The sequence below is a fragment of the Papaver somniferum genome, chromosome 4, assembly GCF_003573695.1.
Source record: "Papaver somniferum cultivar HN1 chromosome 4, ASM357369v1, whole genome shotgun sequence".
NCBI classification, from domain to species: Eukaryota; Viridiplantae; Streptophyta; class Magnoliopsida; order Ranunculales; family Papaveraceae; genus Papaver; species Papaver somniferum.
This window is the reverse complement of record NC_039361.1, coordinates 123,497,039-123,513,113: the sequence shown is the minus strand read 5'-3', so window position 1 is coordinate 123,513,113 and position 16,075 is coordinate 123,497,039. Positions and strand designations below refer to the sequence as shown.

General features: G+C 29.6%; 1 protein-coding gene across 1 annotated transcript in view; it reads left to right on the top strand.

The window, feature by feature from the left end:
• Positions 1 to 5,967: 5,967 nt before the first annotated feature.
• LOC113273077 (ELKS/Rab6-interacting/CAST family member 1-like) overlaps positions 5,968 to 16,075 on the top strand; it is a 47,622-nt gene continuing 37,514 nt past the window's right edge. Inside the window, exons 1-2 of the mRNA XM_026522845.1 lie at positions 5,968 to 6,517; positions 12,175 to 12,768. Of these exons, the coding sequence (XP_026378630.1) occupies positions 5,968 to 6,517; positions 12,175 to 12,768 (1,144 nt within the window). The remainder of the gene's footprint in view (positions 6,518 to 12,174; positions 12,769 to 16,075) is intronic.

Genomic DNA, 16,075 nt, shown 5'->3' with positions numbered 1-16,075 from the left:
CTTTTTATGTTGGTTTTGTCTTTCTATTTGATTCAAGATAGATGAAATTTTTTAGGATTTGGATTAGTTGTGCATGGCCTTTCATCTTTCTTCTATTGTGAAATTTGACTTCCTTCATATTTTCTTGAATCAACGTACATAGAAATGCAATCTTTACTAGACGTATTGCCTTAGAACATATTAATTGTAATTACAATACATTTTTCAAACTATTTCTGTTAAAGATGAGTTTATCTAGTTTACAATTTAGTATGAGAAATCAATTTCCGACTTATAACGAAATGTGTAGACTTTTTTGAGTTAACGTATATAAAATTCAACATTTTTATGAACTCTTTCTTTTTATGTTGGTTTTGTCTTTCTATTTGATTCAAGATAGATGAAATTTGTTAGGATTTGGATTAGTTCGGCATGGTGTTTCATCCTTCTTCTATTGTGAAATTTGACTTCCTTCATATTTTCTTGAATCAACGTACATAGAAATGCAATTTTTACTAGACGTATTGCCTTAGAACATATTAATTGTAATTACAATACATTTTTCAAACTTTTTCTGTTAAAGATGAGTTTATCTAGTTTACAATTTAGTTTCAGAAATCAATTTACGTCTTATAACGAAATGTATAGATTTTTTTTAGTTAACGTATATAACATTCAACATTTTTATGAACTCTTTCTTTTTATGTTGGCTTTGTCTTTCTATTTGATTCAAGATAGATGGAATTTGTTAGGATTTGGATTAGATCTGCATGGCCATTCATCTTTGTTCTATTGTGAAATTTTACTTTCTTCATATTTTCTTGAATCAACGTTCATAGAAATCAATTTTTACTAGACGTATTGCCTTAGAACATATTAATTGTAATTACAATACATTATTCAAACTTTTTCTGTTAAAGATGAGTTTACCTAGTTTAGAATTTAGTTCCAGAAATCAATTTCCGATTAATAACGAAGTGTGTAGACTTTTTTGAGTTAACGTACATTAAATTCAACATTTTTATGAACTCTTTCTTTTTAGTTTGGCTTTGTCTTTCTATTTGATTCAATATAGATAAAATTTGTTAGGATTTGGACTAGTTATGCATGGTCTTTCGTCCTTCTTCTATTCTGAAATTTGACTTCCTTAATATTTTCTTGAATCAACGTACATAGAAATGCAATTTTTACTAGACGTATTGCCTTAGAACATATTAATTGTAATTACAATACATTTTTCAAACTTTTTCTGCTAAAGATGAGTTTATCTAGTTAACAATTTAGTCTCAGAAATAAACTTACGACTTATAACGAAGTGTGTAGACTTTTTTGAGTTAACGTATATTAAATTCAACATTTTTATGAACTCTTTGTTTTTGTGTTTGCTTTGTGTTTCTATTTGATTCAAGATAGATGAAATTTGTTAGGATTTGGATTAGTTCTGCATGGTGTTTCATCCTTCTTCTATTGTGAAATTTGACTTCCTTCATATTTTCCTTAATCAACTTACATAGAAATGCAATTTTTACTAGACGTATTGCCTTAGAACATATTAATTGTAATTACAATACATTTTTCAAACTTTTTCTGTTAAAGATGAGTTTATCTAGTTTACAATTTAGTCTCAGAAATCAATTTCCGACTTATAACGAAATGTGTAGACTTTTTTGAGTTAACGTATGTAAAATTCAACATTTTTATGAACTCTTTGTTTTTGTGTTGGCTTTGTCTTTCTATTTGATTCAAGATAGATGAAAATTTTTTAGGATTTGGATTAGTTCTGCATGGTCTTTCATCCTTCTTCTATTGTGAAATTTGACTTCCTTCATATTTTCTTGAATCAACGTACATAGAAATGCAATTTTTACTAGACGTATTGCCTTTGAACATATTAATTGTAATTACAATACATTTTTCAAACTTTTTCTGTTAAAGATGAGTTTATCTAGTTTACAATTTAGTCTCAGAAATCAATTTCCGACTTATAACGAAATGTGTAGACTTTTTCGAGTTAACGTATATAAAATTCAACATTTTTATGAACTCTTTCATTTTGTGTTGGCTTTGTCTTTCTATTTGTTCAAGATAGATGAAATTTGTTAGGATTTGGATTAGTTCTGCATGGTCTTTCATCCTTCTTCTATTGTGAAATTTGACTTCCTTCATATTTTCTTGAATCAACGTACATAGAAATGCAATTTTTACTAAACGTATTGCCTTAGAACATATTAATTGTAATTACAATACATTTTTCAAACTTTTTCTGCTAAAGATGAGTTTATCTAGTTTACAATTTAGTCTCAGAAATCAATTTCCGACTTATAAAAAAGTGTGTAGACTTTTTTAAGTTAACGCATATATAATTTATCATTTTTATGAACTCTTTCTTTTTGTGTTGGCTTTGTCTTTCTTTTTGATTCAAGATAGATGCAATTTATTAGGATTTGTATTACTTCTGCATGGTCTTTAATCCTTCCTCTATTCTGAAATTTGACTTCCTTCATATTTTCTTGAATCAACGTACATAGAAATGCAATTTTTACTAGTCGTATTGCCTCCGAACATATTAATTGTAGTTACTGTATATTTTTCAAACTTTTTCTGTTAAAGATGAGTTTATCGAGTTTACAATTTAGTCTCAGAAATCAATTTCCGACTTATAACGAAGTGTGTAGACTTTTTTGAGTTAACATATATAAAGTTTAACATTTTTATGAACTGTTTCTTTTTGTGTTGGCTTTGTCTTTCTATTTGATTCAAGATAGATGAAATTTGTTAGGATTTGGATTAGTTCTGCATGGTGTTTTATCCTTCTTCTATTGTGAAATTTGACTTCCTTCATATTTTCTTGAATCAACGTACATAGAAATGCAATTTTTACTAGACGTATTGCCCTAGAACATATTAATTGTAATTACAATACATTTTTCAAACTTTTTCTGTTAAAGATGAGTTTATCTAGTTTTCAATTTAGTCTCAGAAATCAATTTCCGTCTTATAACGAAATGTATAGACTTTTTTTAGTTAACGTATATAACATTCAACATTTTTATGAACTCTTTCTTTTTATGTTGGCTTTGTCTTTCTATTTGATTCAAGATAGATGGAATTTGTTAGGATTTGAATTAGTTCTGCATGGCCATTCATCTTTGTTCTATTGTGAAATTTGACTTTCTTCATATTTTCTTAAATCAACTTTCATAGAAATCAATTTTTACTAGACGTATTGCCTTAGAACATATTAATTGTAATTACAATACATTATTCAAACTTTTTCTGTTAAAGATGAGTTTATCTAGTTTACAATTTAGTCTCAGAAATCAATTTCCGACTTATAAAAAAGTGTGTAGACTTTTTTAAGTTAACGTATATAAAATTTAACATTTTTATGAACTCTTTCTTTTTGTGTTGGCTTTGTCTTTCTTTTTGATTCAAGATAGATGCAATTTATTAGGATTTGTATTACTTCTGCATGGTCTTTAATCCTTCCTCTATTGTGAAATTTTATTTCCTTCATATTTTCTTGAATCAACGTACATAGAAATGCAATTTTTACTAGTCGTATTGCCTTAGAACATATTAATTGTAATTACTATATATTTTTAAAACTTTTTCTGTTAAAGATGAGTTTATCGAGTTTACAATTTAGTCTCAGAAATCAACTTCCGACTTATAACGAAGTGTGTAGACTTTTTTGAGTTAACATATATAAAGTTTAACATTTTTATGAACTGTTTCTTTTTGTGTTGGCTTTGTCTTTCTATTTGATTCAAGATAGATGAAATTTGTTAGGATTTGGATTAGTTCTGCATGGTGTTTCATCCTTCTTCTATTGTGAAATTTGACTTCCTTCATATTTTCTTGAATCAACGTACATAGAAATGCAATTTTTACTAGACGTATTGCCTTAGAACATATTAGTTGTAATTACAATACATTTTTCAAACTATTTATGTTAAAGATGAGTTTATCTAGTTTACAATTTAGTATGAGAAATCAATTTCCGACTTATAACGAAATGTGTAGACTTTTTTGAGTTAACGTATATAAAATTCAACATTTTTATGAACTCTTTCTTTTTATGTTGGTTTTGTCTTTCTATTTGATTCAAGATAGATGAAATTTGTTAGGATTTGGATTAGTTCTGCAAGGCCTTTCATCTTTCTTCTATTGTGAAATTTGACTTCCTTCATATTTTCTTGAATCAACATACATAGAAATGCAATTTTTACTAGATGTATTGCCTTAGAACGTATTAATTGTAATTACAATACATTTTTCAAATTTTGTCTGTTAAAGATGAATTTATCTAGTTTACAATTTAGTCTCAAAAATCAACTTCCGACTTATAACGAAGTGTGTAGACTATTTTGAGTTAACGTATATAAAATTCAACATATTTATGAACTCTTTATTTTTGTATTGGTTTTGTCTTTCTATCTGATTCAAGAAAGATGAAATTTGTTAGGTTTTTTTTTGTTAAGTCCAAAGTTTATTATAACAAAAAAATGTAATTACAAGAATTACAAATTTGGAGCACAAAACTCCCTACCCCCATAAACCAAAGCGGTCTAAATAACTTTTAAGAAATAACAAATGTAATAACCACAAAAAAGAAAATTAAAAGAAGCTACCTATATCTATAGCAAACTCCTTTCAATTTTCTTCTGCTGCTACCAACTCTATACGATTTGCTCTTAGAAAAAATTTCATCCATAATATCCGTATCAAAAGCATAATTACCCAAGATATCTTCATCTTCATCCACATAAAACTCTCAGTCTTCATCCTCAGTGGAGTTACCAGGAACAAGCTTAATAGGAGACAACTTACTAGGAGATTTTTTCTTTGAATTCATTCTTTCCATTTGCTCCCTCTTTTCTTTGAAATATTCTTGTCTAAAAGCTAGACTTCTAATGAACTGAGCACGCACATCTTCCAACTGAATATTGCTTGCCACCTCTAATTCTTCCTTAAAATATTGGCTAGTGGAAAGAGAATGTCCGTTTATTTCTCTTTTTGGCGATTTTGGAAAACCAAATTTTTTTCACGTTTAGGGTTTCAAGCTTTACGTATTTGGATTATCAGAATCAATTCTTTGATTCATGATGATTCATTCTTCAGTTAACATTCCTAGTAGCTCAAATCAGAGCCATGCTAAAACAGTTTCTTTTGCTGAAAAAGTTAGGGAACGTAAAACCCTAAATCCAACTTCAGTTGATATTTCTTTGTTACCAAACCCTACTCTTGTTGAGGATGAGCCAGGTCTTGTCATTCCTAATGATTATTATCAGGAAGGGTGTAAGCCATTTTAACATAGCTTCATAGCTAGGCTGGATGCTACAGGTTTAAAGTTTGTGGAGGTTCAAAAAATCCTTGAAAATCAATGGAAACTTAAGAATAGGTGTAAGTTTATACCTATGAGCAAAGGATTCTTTGTTATTATGTTATCATCAGAATTGGACAAGGAGAAGATACGTGCTGAAAAGTGGTTTGTCAATCAACAAATTCTGAGGTTGATTGATTGGTACCCAGGTTTTAATCCTGATAAATAAAGAACGTCCCATGCAGCTGCTTGGGTACCTTTTTTTGGTCTCCCTATTGAGATATGGACTGAGAGATCATTACTTTCTATTGGGAAAATCCTTGGAACACCAATTGTGGTGGATCAAAGAACCCTAAATCTGGAATATGGTCACTTCGCAGCTGTTTTGGTTGATATAGACTTCGCAAAGCATATTCCTGAGCGCATCTCTATCACCGCAGGAGGTAAAATTTTTTGGCAATATGTTGATATACCAAGTTCACCTAAATTTTGTTTATCTTGCAATATTATTGGGCATGTTGAGGGTGAATGCAAAAAGAAGAATAGCATGAAGACTGCTGGTAAGGAAAAACAGATTGTTCATAAACCTACAATCCAAAGTTTGGCAAGCAAAATCAGCTAAAACTGATGAGGAAGAGGAGCAGTATTTGAATCTGGATAATATGGAGGATAATAAGGTTGGTGCTTCACCTGAGGTTTGTGAAGCTCAGCTTAGGTTTAAAAATGCAATCGCAGCCAAGAAATTGCGTACACAATCTGCTCATGCAGACCATGCAAAAGTTATGCAAGTGACATCTAATACTCAAATTCAGTCCGAGAAGAAGCAAAACTCTGAAGTTCAGTCCGTGTCTGAGTTGGAAACCCAGACAAGAGTCGTGAACAAACAAAATTTCGTGGCTAAATCTGTGAGCAAAGATGGGATACAGGACGTGAACAAACCAAAAGCTAAAGAAGATAATGCACGTACAGATTCTATCCATGCAGGCCATGCAGATGCACTTGAAGTTATTGATGAAGCTAATCAGTTGGAAAAGGAGCTTGCTAAATATGCTGATGAGTTGCGTGAAGCTCAGATGAAGTTTATTCATTGTAAAAATACTATTGCAGCTCAGAAAGATATAAATTTACGTAAAAATCGGGAAGACATGGCTGCACAGAGTTTTTCTAAAGACGAATGGAATGAAGTGAAAGGAAAGAAATCCCCTAGTAAAGGTACTTATTTCTCTGTTACTCCTTTGGAGAATGATTATACTCCTTTTGTGGATGAGTTGATGCAAACTGAAGTTGTGGTTAAAAACAAATTTGATGTCCTAGCATCTGAGTTAGGCCTTGATAATGTTATTATTGAGGAGGAGGAGGAGGAACAATTGTAATCTAGTGACTCAGATGTTAGTATGGGCTCTAAAATTTGGGGTGAGGTTGATGCTGACATTTTAGCAAGGAAAAAAGCTAGGAAAGTCTCCAAACAAGCTGCTAATATTATAGCAAAGCGTTCTTTGCAATCTGATTCAAGTTTGGAATCTTCTCCCAGCAAGTCTATTGAGGAATCTCCGAGCCGTGACACTAACATGGAAATTCAAGCGGGGTTGGTTGATACTGTTTTTGATAAGAATAATATTTTGTATATATTAATTGTGATTACAATACACTTTTAAAACTTTTTCTGTTAAAGATGAGTTTATCTAGTTTACAATTTAGTCTCAGAAATCAATTTCCGACTAATAACAAAGTGTGTAGACTTTTTTGAGTTAACGTATATAAAATTTAACATTTTTATGAACTCTTTGTTTTTTTGTTGGATTTGTCTTTCTATTTAATTCAAGATAGATGCAATTTATTAGGATTTGTATTAGTTCTGCATGGTCTTTTATCCTTCCTCTATTGTGAAATTTGAGTTCCTTCATACATAGAAATGCAATTTTTACTAGTCGTATTGCCTTAGAACATATTAATTGTAATTACAATATGTTTTTCAAACTTTTTCTATTAAAGATGAGTTTATCGAGTTTACAATTTAGTCTAAGAAATCAATTTCCGACTTATAACAAAGTGTAGATTTTTTGAGTTAACGTGTATAAAACTTAACATTTTTATGAACTCTTTCTTTTTGTGTTGGCTTTTTCATTCTATTTGATTCAAGATAGATGAAATTTTTCAGGATTTGGATTAGTTCTGCTTGGTCTTTCAACCTTCTTCTATTGTGAAATTTGACTTCCTTCTTATTTTCTTGAATCAACGTACAGAGAAATGCAATTTTTACTAGACGTATTGCCTTAGAACATATTAATTGTAATTACAATACATTTTTCAAACTTTTTCTGCTAAAGATGAGTTTATCTAGTTAACAATTTAGTCTCAGAAATAAACTTACGACTTATAACGAAGTGTGTAGACTTTTTTGAGTTAACGTATATTAAATTCAACAGTTTTTATGAACTCTTTGTTTTTGTGTTTGCTTTGTGTTTCTATTTGATTCAAGATAGATGAAATTTGTTAGGATTTGGATTAGTTCTGCATGGTGTTTCATCCTTCTTCTATTGTGAAATTTGACTTCCTTCATATTTTCTTGAATCAACGTACATAGAAATGCAATTTTTACTAGACGTATTGCCTTAGAACATATTAATTGTAATTACAATACATTTTTCAAACTTTTTCTGCTAAAGATGAGTTTATCTAGTTTACGATTTAGTCTCAGAAATCAATTTCCGACTTATAAAAAAGTGTGTAGACTTTTTTGAGTTAACGTATATAAAACTCAACATTTTTATGAACTCTTTCTTTTTGTGTTGGCTTTGTATTTCTATTTGATTCAAGATAGATGAAATTTATTAGGATTTGGATTAGTTCTGCATGGTCATTCATCCTTCTTCTATTGTGAAATTTGACTTCCTTCATTTTTTCTTGAATGAACATACATAGAAATGCAATTTTTACCAGACGTATTGCCTTAGAACATATTAATTGTGATTATAATACATTTTTCAAACTTTTTGTGTTAAGGATGAGTTTATCAAGCTTACAATTTAGTTTCAGAAATCAATTTCAGACTTAGAACGAAGTGTGTAGACCTTTTTGAGTTATAAAATTCAATATTTTTATGAACTCTTTCTTTTTGTGTTGGTTTTGTCTTTCTACTTGATTCAAGATAGATAGAATTTGTTAGGATTTGGATTATTTCTGCTTGGTCTTTCGTCCTTCTTCTATAATGAAATTTGACTTCCTTCATATATTCTTGAATCAACGTACATAGAAATGCAATTTTTAATAGACGTACTGCCTTAGAACATATTAATTGTTATTAAAATACATTTTTCAAACTTTTTCTGTTAAAGATGAGTTTATCAAGTTTACAATTTAGTTTCAAAAATCAATTTCAGACTTATAACGAAGTGCTAGACTTTTTTGAGTTAACGTATATAAAACTCAACATTTTTATGAACTCTTTCTTTTTGTGTTGGCTTTGTCTTTCTATTTGATTCAAGATAGATGAAATTTGTTAGGATTTGGATTAGTTCTGCATGGTCAATCATCCTTCTTCTATTGTGAAATTTGACTTCCTTCATATTTTCTTGAATCAATGTACATAGAAATGCAATTTTTACTAGACGTATTGCCTTAGAACATATTAATTGTAATTACAATACATTTTTCATTTTTTTTCTGTTAAAGATGAGTTTATTTAGTTTACAATTTAGTCTCAGAAATAAATTTCTGACTTATAACGAAATGTGTAGACTTTTTTGAGTTAACGTATATAAAATTCAACATTTTTATAAACTCTTTCTTTTTGTGTTGGCTTTGATTTTCTATTTGATTCAAGATAGATGAAATTTGTTAGGATTTGGATTTGTCCTGCATGGTCATTCATCCTTTTTATATTATGAAATTTGACTTCCTTCATTTTTTCTTGAATCAACATACATAGAAATGCAATTTTTACTAGACGTATTGCCTTAGAACATATAAATTGTGATTACAATACATTTTTCAAACTTTTTGTGTTAAAGATGAGTTTATCTAGTTTACAATTTAGTTTCAGAAATCAATTTCAGACTTAGAAAGAAGTGTTTAGACATTTTTGAGTTATAAAATTCAATATTTTTATGAACTCTTTCTTTTTGTGTTGGTTTTGTCTTTCTACTTGATTCAAGATAGATAGAATTTGTTAGGATTTGGATTATTTCGGCTTGGTCTTTCGTCCTTCTTCTATAGTGAAATTTGACTTCCTTCATATATTCTTGAATCAACGTACATAGAAATGCAATTTTTAATAGACGTACTGCCTTAGAACATATTAATTGTGATTACAATACATTTTTCAAACTTTTTCTGTTAAAGATGAGTTTATCAAGTTTACAATTTAGTTTCAAAAACCAATTTCAGACATATAACGAAGTGCTAGACTTGTTTGAGTTAACGTATATAAAACTCAACATTTTTATGAACTCTTTCTTTTTGTGTTGGCTTTGTCTTTCTATTTGATTCAAGATAGATGAAATTTGTTAGGATTTGGATTAGTTCTGCATGGTGTTTCATCCTTCTTCTATTGTGAAATTTGACTTCCTTCATATTTTCTTGAATCAACGTACATAGAAATGCAATTTTTACTAGACGTATTGCCTTAGAACATATTAATTGTAATTACAATACATTTTTCAAACTTTTTCTGTTAAAGATGAGTTTATCTAGTTTACAATTTAGTTTCAGAAATCAATTTACGTCTTATAACGAAATGTATAGATTTTTTTTAGTTAACGTATATAACATTCAACATTTTTATGAACTCTTTCTTTTTATGTTGGCTTTGTCTTTCTATTTGATTCAAGATAGATGGAATTTGTCAGGATTTGGATTAGTTCTGCATGGCCATTCATCTTTGTTCTATTGTGAAATTTGACTTTCTTCATATTTTCTTAAATCAACTTTCATAGAAATCAATTTTTACTAGACGTATTGCCTTAGAACATATTAATTGTAATTACAATACATTATTCAAACTTTTTCTGTTAAAGATGAGTTTATCTAGTTTACAATTTAGTCTCAGAAATCAATTTCCGACTTATAAAAAAGTGTGTAGACTTTTTTGAGTTAACGTATATAAAATTTAACATTTTTATGAACTCTTTGTTTTTTTGTTGGATTTGTCTTTCTTTTTGATTCAAGATAGATGCAATTTATTAGGATTTGTATTACTTCTGCATGGTCTTTAATCCTTCCTCTATTGTGGAATTTTATTTCCTTCATATTTTCTTGAATCAACGTACATAGAAATGCAATTTTTACTAGTCGTATTGCCTTAGAACATATTAATTGTAATTACTATATATTTTTAAAACTTTTTCTGTTAAAGATGAGTTTATCGAGTTTACAATTTAGTCTCAGAAATCAACTTCCGACTTATAACGAAGTGTGTAGACTTTTTTGAGTTAACATATATAAAGTTTAACATTTTTATGAACTGTTTCTTTTTGTGTTGGCTTTGTCTTTCTATTTGATTCAAGATAGATGAAATTTGTTAGGATTTGGATTAGTTCTGCATGGTGTTTCATCCTTCTTCTATTGTGAAATTTGACTTCCTTCATATTTTCTTGAATCAACGTACATAGAAATGCAATTTTTACTAGACGTATTGCCTTAGAACATATTAATTGTAATTACAATACATTTTTCAAACTTTTTCTATTAAAGATGAGTTTATCTAGTTTACAATATAGTCTCAGAAATCAATTTCCGACTTATAACAAAGTGTGTAGACTTTTTGAGTTAACATATATAAAATTCAACATTTTTATGAACTCTTAATTTTTGTGTTGGTTTTGTCTTTCTATTTGATTCAAGATAGATGAAATTTGCTAGGATTTGGATTAGTTCTGCTTGGTCTTTCGTCCTTCTTCTATAGTGAAATTTGTCTTAGGAAAGAGAATGTCCGTTTTTTTCTCTTTTTGTCGATTTTTGAAAACCAATTTTTTTTTCACGTTTAGGGTTTCAAGCTTTACGTATTTGGATTATCAGAATCAATTCTTTGATTCATGATGATAAATTCTTCAGTTAACATTCCTAGTAGCTAAATCAGAGCCATGCTAAAACAGTTTCTTTTGCCGAAAAAGTTAGGGAACGTAAAACCCTAAATCCAACTTCAGTTGATATTTCTTTGTTACCAAACCCTACTCTTGTTGAGGGTGAGCCAGCTCTTGTCATTCCTAATGATTATTATCAGGAAGGGTGTAAGCCATTTCAACATAGCTTCATATCTAGGATGGATGCTACATGTTTAAAGTTTGTGGAGGTTCAAAAAATCCTTGAAAATCAATGGAAACTTAAGAATAGGTGTAAGTTTATACCTATGAGCAAAGGATTCTTTGTTATTATGTTATCATCAGAATTGGACAAGGAGAAGATACGTGCTGAAAAGTGGTTTGTCAATCAACAAATTCTGAGGTTGATTGATTGGTACCCAGGTTTTAATCCTGATAAATAAAGAACGTCCCATGCAGCTGCTTGGGTACGTTTTCTTGGTCTCCCTATTGAGATATGGACTGAGAGATCATTACTTTCTATTGGGAAAATCCTTGGAACACCAATTGTGGTGGATCAAAGAACCCTAAATCTGGAATATGGTCACTTCGCAGCTGTTTTGGTTGATATAGACTTCGCAAAGCATATTCCTGAGCGCATCTCTATCACCGCAGGAGGTAAAAAATTTTGGCAATATGTTGATATACCAAGTTCACCTAAATTATGTTTATCTTGCAATATTATTGGGCATGTTGAGGGTGAATGCAAAAAGAAGAATAGCATGAAGACTGCTGGTAAGGAAAAACAGATTGTTCATAAACCTACAATCCAAGTTTGGCAAGCAAAATCAGCTAAAACTGATGAGGAAGAGGAGCAGTATTTGAATCTGGATAATATGGAGGATAATAAGGTTGGTGCTTCACCTGAGGTTTGTGAAGCTCAGCTTAGGTTTAAAAATGCAATCGCAGCCAAGAAATTGCGTACACAATCTGCTCATGCAGACCATGCAAAAGTTATGCAAGTGACATCTAATACTCAAATTCAGTCCGAGAAGAAGCAAAACTCTGAAGTTCAGTCCGTGTCTGAGTTGGAAACCCACACAAGAGTCGTGAACAAACAAAATTTCATGGCTAAATCTGTGAGCAAAGATGGGATACAGGACGTGAACAAACCAAAAGCTAAAGAAGATAATGCACGTACAGATTCTATCCATGCAGGCCATGCAGATGCACTTGAAGTTATTGATGAAGCTAATCAGTTGGAAAAGGAGCTTGCTAAATATGCTGATGAGTTGCGTGAAGCTCAGATGAAGTTTATTCATTGTAAAAATACTATTGCAGCTCAGAAAGATATAGCTTTACGTAAAAATCGGGAAGACATGGCTGCACAGAGTTTTTCTAAAGACGAATGGAATGAAGTGAAAGGAAAGAAATCCCCTAGTAAAGGTACTTATTTCTCTGTTACTCCTTTGGAGAATGATTATACTCCTTTTGTGGATGAGTTGATGCAAACTGAAGTTGTGGTTAAAAACAAATTTGATGTCCTAGCATCTGAGTTAGGCCTTGATAATGTTATTATTGAGGAGGAGGAGGAGGAACAATTGTAATCTAGTGACTCAGATGTTAGTATGGGCTCTAAAATTTGGGGTGAGGTTGATGCTGACATTTTAGCAAGGAAAAAAGCTAGGAAAGTCTCCAAACAAGCTGCTAATATTATAGCAAAGCGTTCTTTGCAATCTGATTCAAGTTTGGAATCTTCTCCCAGCAAGTCTATTGAGGAATCTCCGAGCCGTGACACTAACATGGAAATTCAAGCGGGGTTGGTTGATACTGTTTTTGATAAGAATAATATTTTGTATATATTAATTGTGATTACAATACACTTTTAAAACTTTTTCTGTTAAAGATGAGTTTATCTAGTTTACAATTTAGTCTCAGAAATCAATTTCCGACTAATAACAAAGTGTGTAGACTTTTTTGAGTTAACGTATATAAAATTTAACATTTTTATGAACTCTTTGTTTTTTTGTTGGATTTGTCTTTCTATTTAATTCAAGATAGATGCAATTTATTAGGATTTGTATTAGTTCTGCATGGTCTTTTATCCTTCCTCTATTGTGAAATTTGAGTTCCTTCATACATAGAAATGCAATTTTTACTAGTCGTATTGCCTTAGAACATATTAATTGTAATTACAATATATTTTTCAAACTTTTTCTATTAAAGATGAGTTTATCGAGTTTACAATTTAGTCTAAGAAATCAATTTCCGACTTATAACAAAGTGTAGACTTTTTTGAGTTAACGTGTATAAAACTTAACATTTTTATGAACTCTTTCTTTTTGTGTTGGCTTTGTCTTTCTATTTGATTCAAGATAGATGAAATTTTTCAGGATTTGGATTAGTTCTGCTTGGTCTTTCAACCTTTTTCTATTGTGAAATTTGACTTCCTTCTTATTTTCTTGAATCAACGTACAGAGAAATGCAATTTTTACTAGACGTATTGCCTTAGAACATATTAATTGTAATTACAATACATTTTTCAAACTTTTTCTGCTAAAGATGAGTTTATCTAGTTAACAATTTAGTCTCAGAAATAAACTTACGACTTATAACGAAGTGTGTAGACTTTTTTGAGTTAACGTATATTAAATTCAACAGTTTTTATGAACTCTTTGTTTTTGTGTTTGCTTTGTGTTTCTATTTGATTCAAGATAGATGAAATTTGTTAGGATTTGGATTAGTTCTGCATGGTGTTTCATCCTTCTTCTATTGTGAAATTTGACTTCCTTCATATTTTCTTGAATCAACGTACATAGAAATGCAATTTTTACTAGACGTATTGCCTTAGAACATATTAATTGTAATTACAATACATTTTTCAAACTTTTTCTGCTAAAGATGAGTTTATCTAGTTTACAATTTTGTCTCAGAAATCAGTTTCCGACTTATAACGAAATGTGTAGACTTTTTTGAGTTAACGTATATAAAATTCAACATTTTTATGAACTCTTCCTTTTTGTGTTGGCTTTGTCTTTCTATTTGATTCAAGATAGATGAAATTTGTTAGGATTTGTATTAGTTCTGCATGATATTTCATCTTTCTTCTGTTGTGAAATTTGACTTCCTTGATATTTTCTTGAACCAACGTACATAGAAATCAAATTTTATTACAAGTATTACCTGAGAAGATATTAATTGTAATTACAATATATTTTTCAAACTTTTTCTGTTAAAGATGAATTTATCTAGTATACAATTTAGTCTCAGAATTCAACTTCCGACTTATAACGAAGTGTGTAGACTATTTTGAGTTAACGTATATAAAATTCAACATATTTATGAACTCTTTATTTTTGTATTGGCTTTGTCTTTCTATCTGATTCAAGATAGATGAAATTTTTCAGGATTTTGATTAGTTCTGCATGGTCTTTCATCCTTCTTCTATTGTGAAATTTGACTTCCTTCATATTTTCTTTAATCAACGAACATAGAAATGCAATTTTTACTAGACGTATTGCCTTAGAACATATTAATTGTAATTACGATACATTTTTCAAACTTTTTCTGTTAAAGATGAGTTTATCTAGTTACAATTTAGTCTCAGAAATCAATTTCCGACTTATAACGAAATGTGTAGACTTTTTTGTGTTAACGTATATAAAATTCAACATTTTTATGAACGCTTTCTTTTTGTGTTGGATTTGTCTTTCTGTTTGATTCAAGATAGATGAAATTTGTTAGGATTTGGATTAGTTCTGCATGGTCTTTCATCCTTCTTCTATTATGAAATTTGACTTCCTTCATATTTTCTTGAATCAACGCACATAGAAATGCTATTTTTACTAGATGTATTGCCTTAGAACATATTAATTGTAGTTAAAATACATTCTTCAATTTTTTTTTGTTAAAGATGAGTTTATCTAGTTTACAATTTAGTCTCAGAAATCAATTTCCGACTTATAACGAAATGTGTAGACTTTTTTGAGTTAACGTATATAAAATTCAACATTTTTATGAACTCTTTCTTTTTGTGTTGGCTTTGTCTTTCTATTTGATTCAAGATAGATGATATTTGTTAGGATTTGGATTAGTTCTGCATGGTCTTTCATCCTTCTTCTATTGTGAAATTTGACTTCCTTCATATTTTGTTGAATCAACGTACATTGAAATGCAATTTTTACTAGACGTATTGCCTTATAACATATTAATTATAATTACAATACATTTTTCAAACTTTTTCTGTTAAAGATGAGTTTATCTAGTTTACAAATTAGTCTCAAAAATCAATTTTCGACTTATAAGGAAATGTGTAGACTTTTTTGAGTTAACGTATATAAAATTCAACATTTTTATGAACTCTTTCTTTTTGTGTTGGCTTTGTCTTTCTATTTGATTCAAGATAGATGAAATTTGTTAGGATTTGGATTAGTTCTGCATGGCCTTTCATCTTTCTTCTATTGTGAAATTTGACTTCCTTCATATTTTCTTGAATCAACGTACATAGAAATGCAATTTTTACTAGATGTATTGCCTTGGAACATATTAATTGTAATTACAATACATTTTTCAAATTTTGTCTGTTAAAGATGAATTTATCTAGTTTACAATTTAGTCTCAAAAATCAGCTTCCGACTTATAACAAAGTGTGTAGAATATTTTGAGTTAACGTATATAAAATTCAACATATTTATGAACTCTTTATTTTTGTATTGGTTTTTTGTCTTTCTATCTGATTCAAGATAGATGAAAT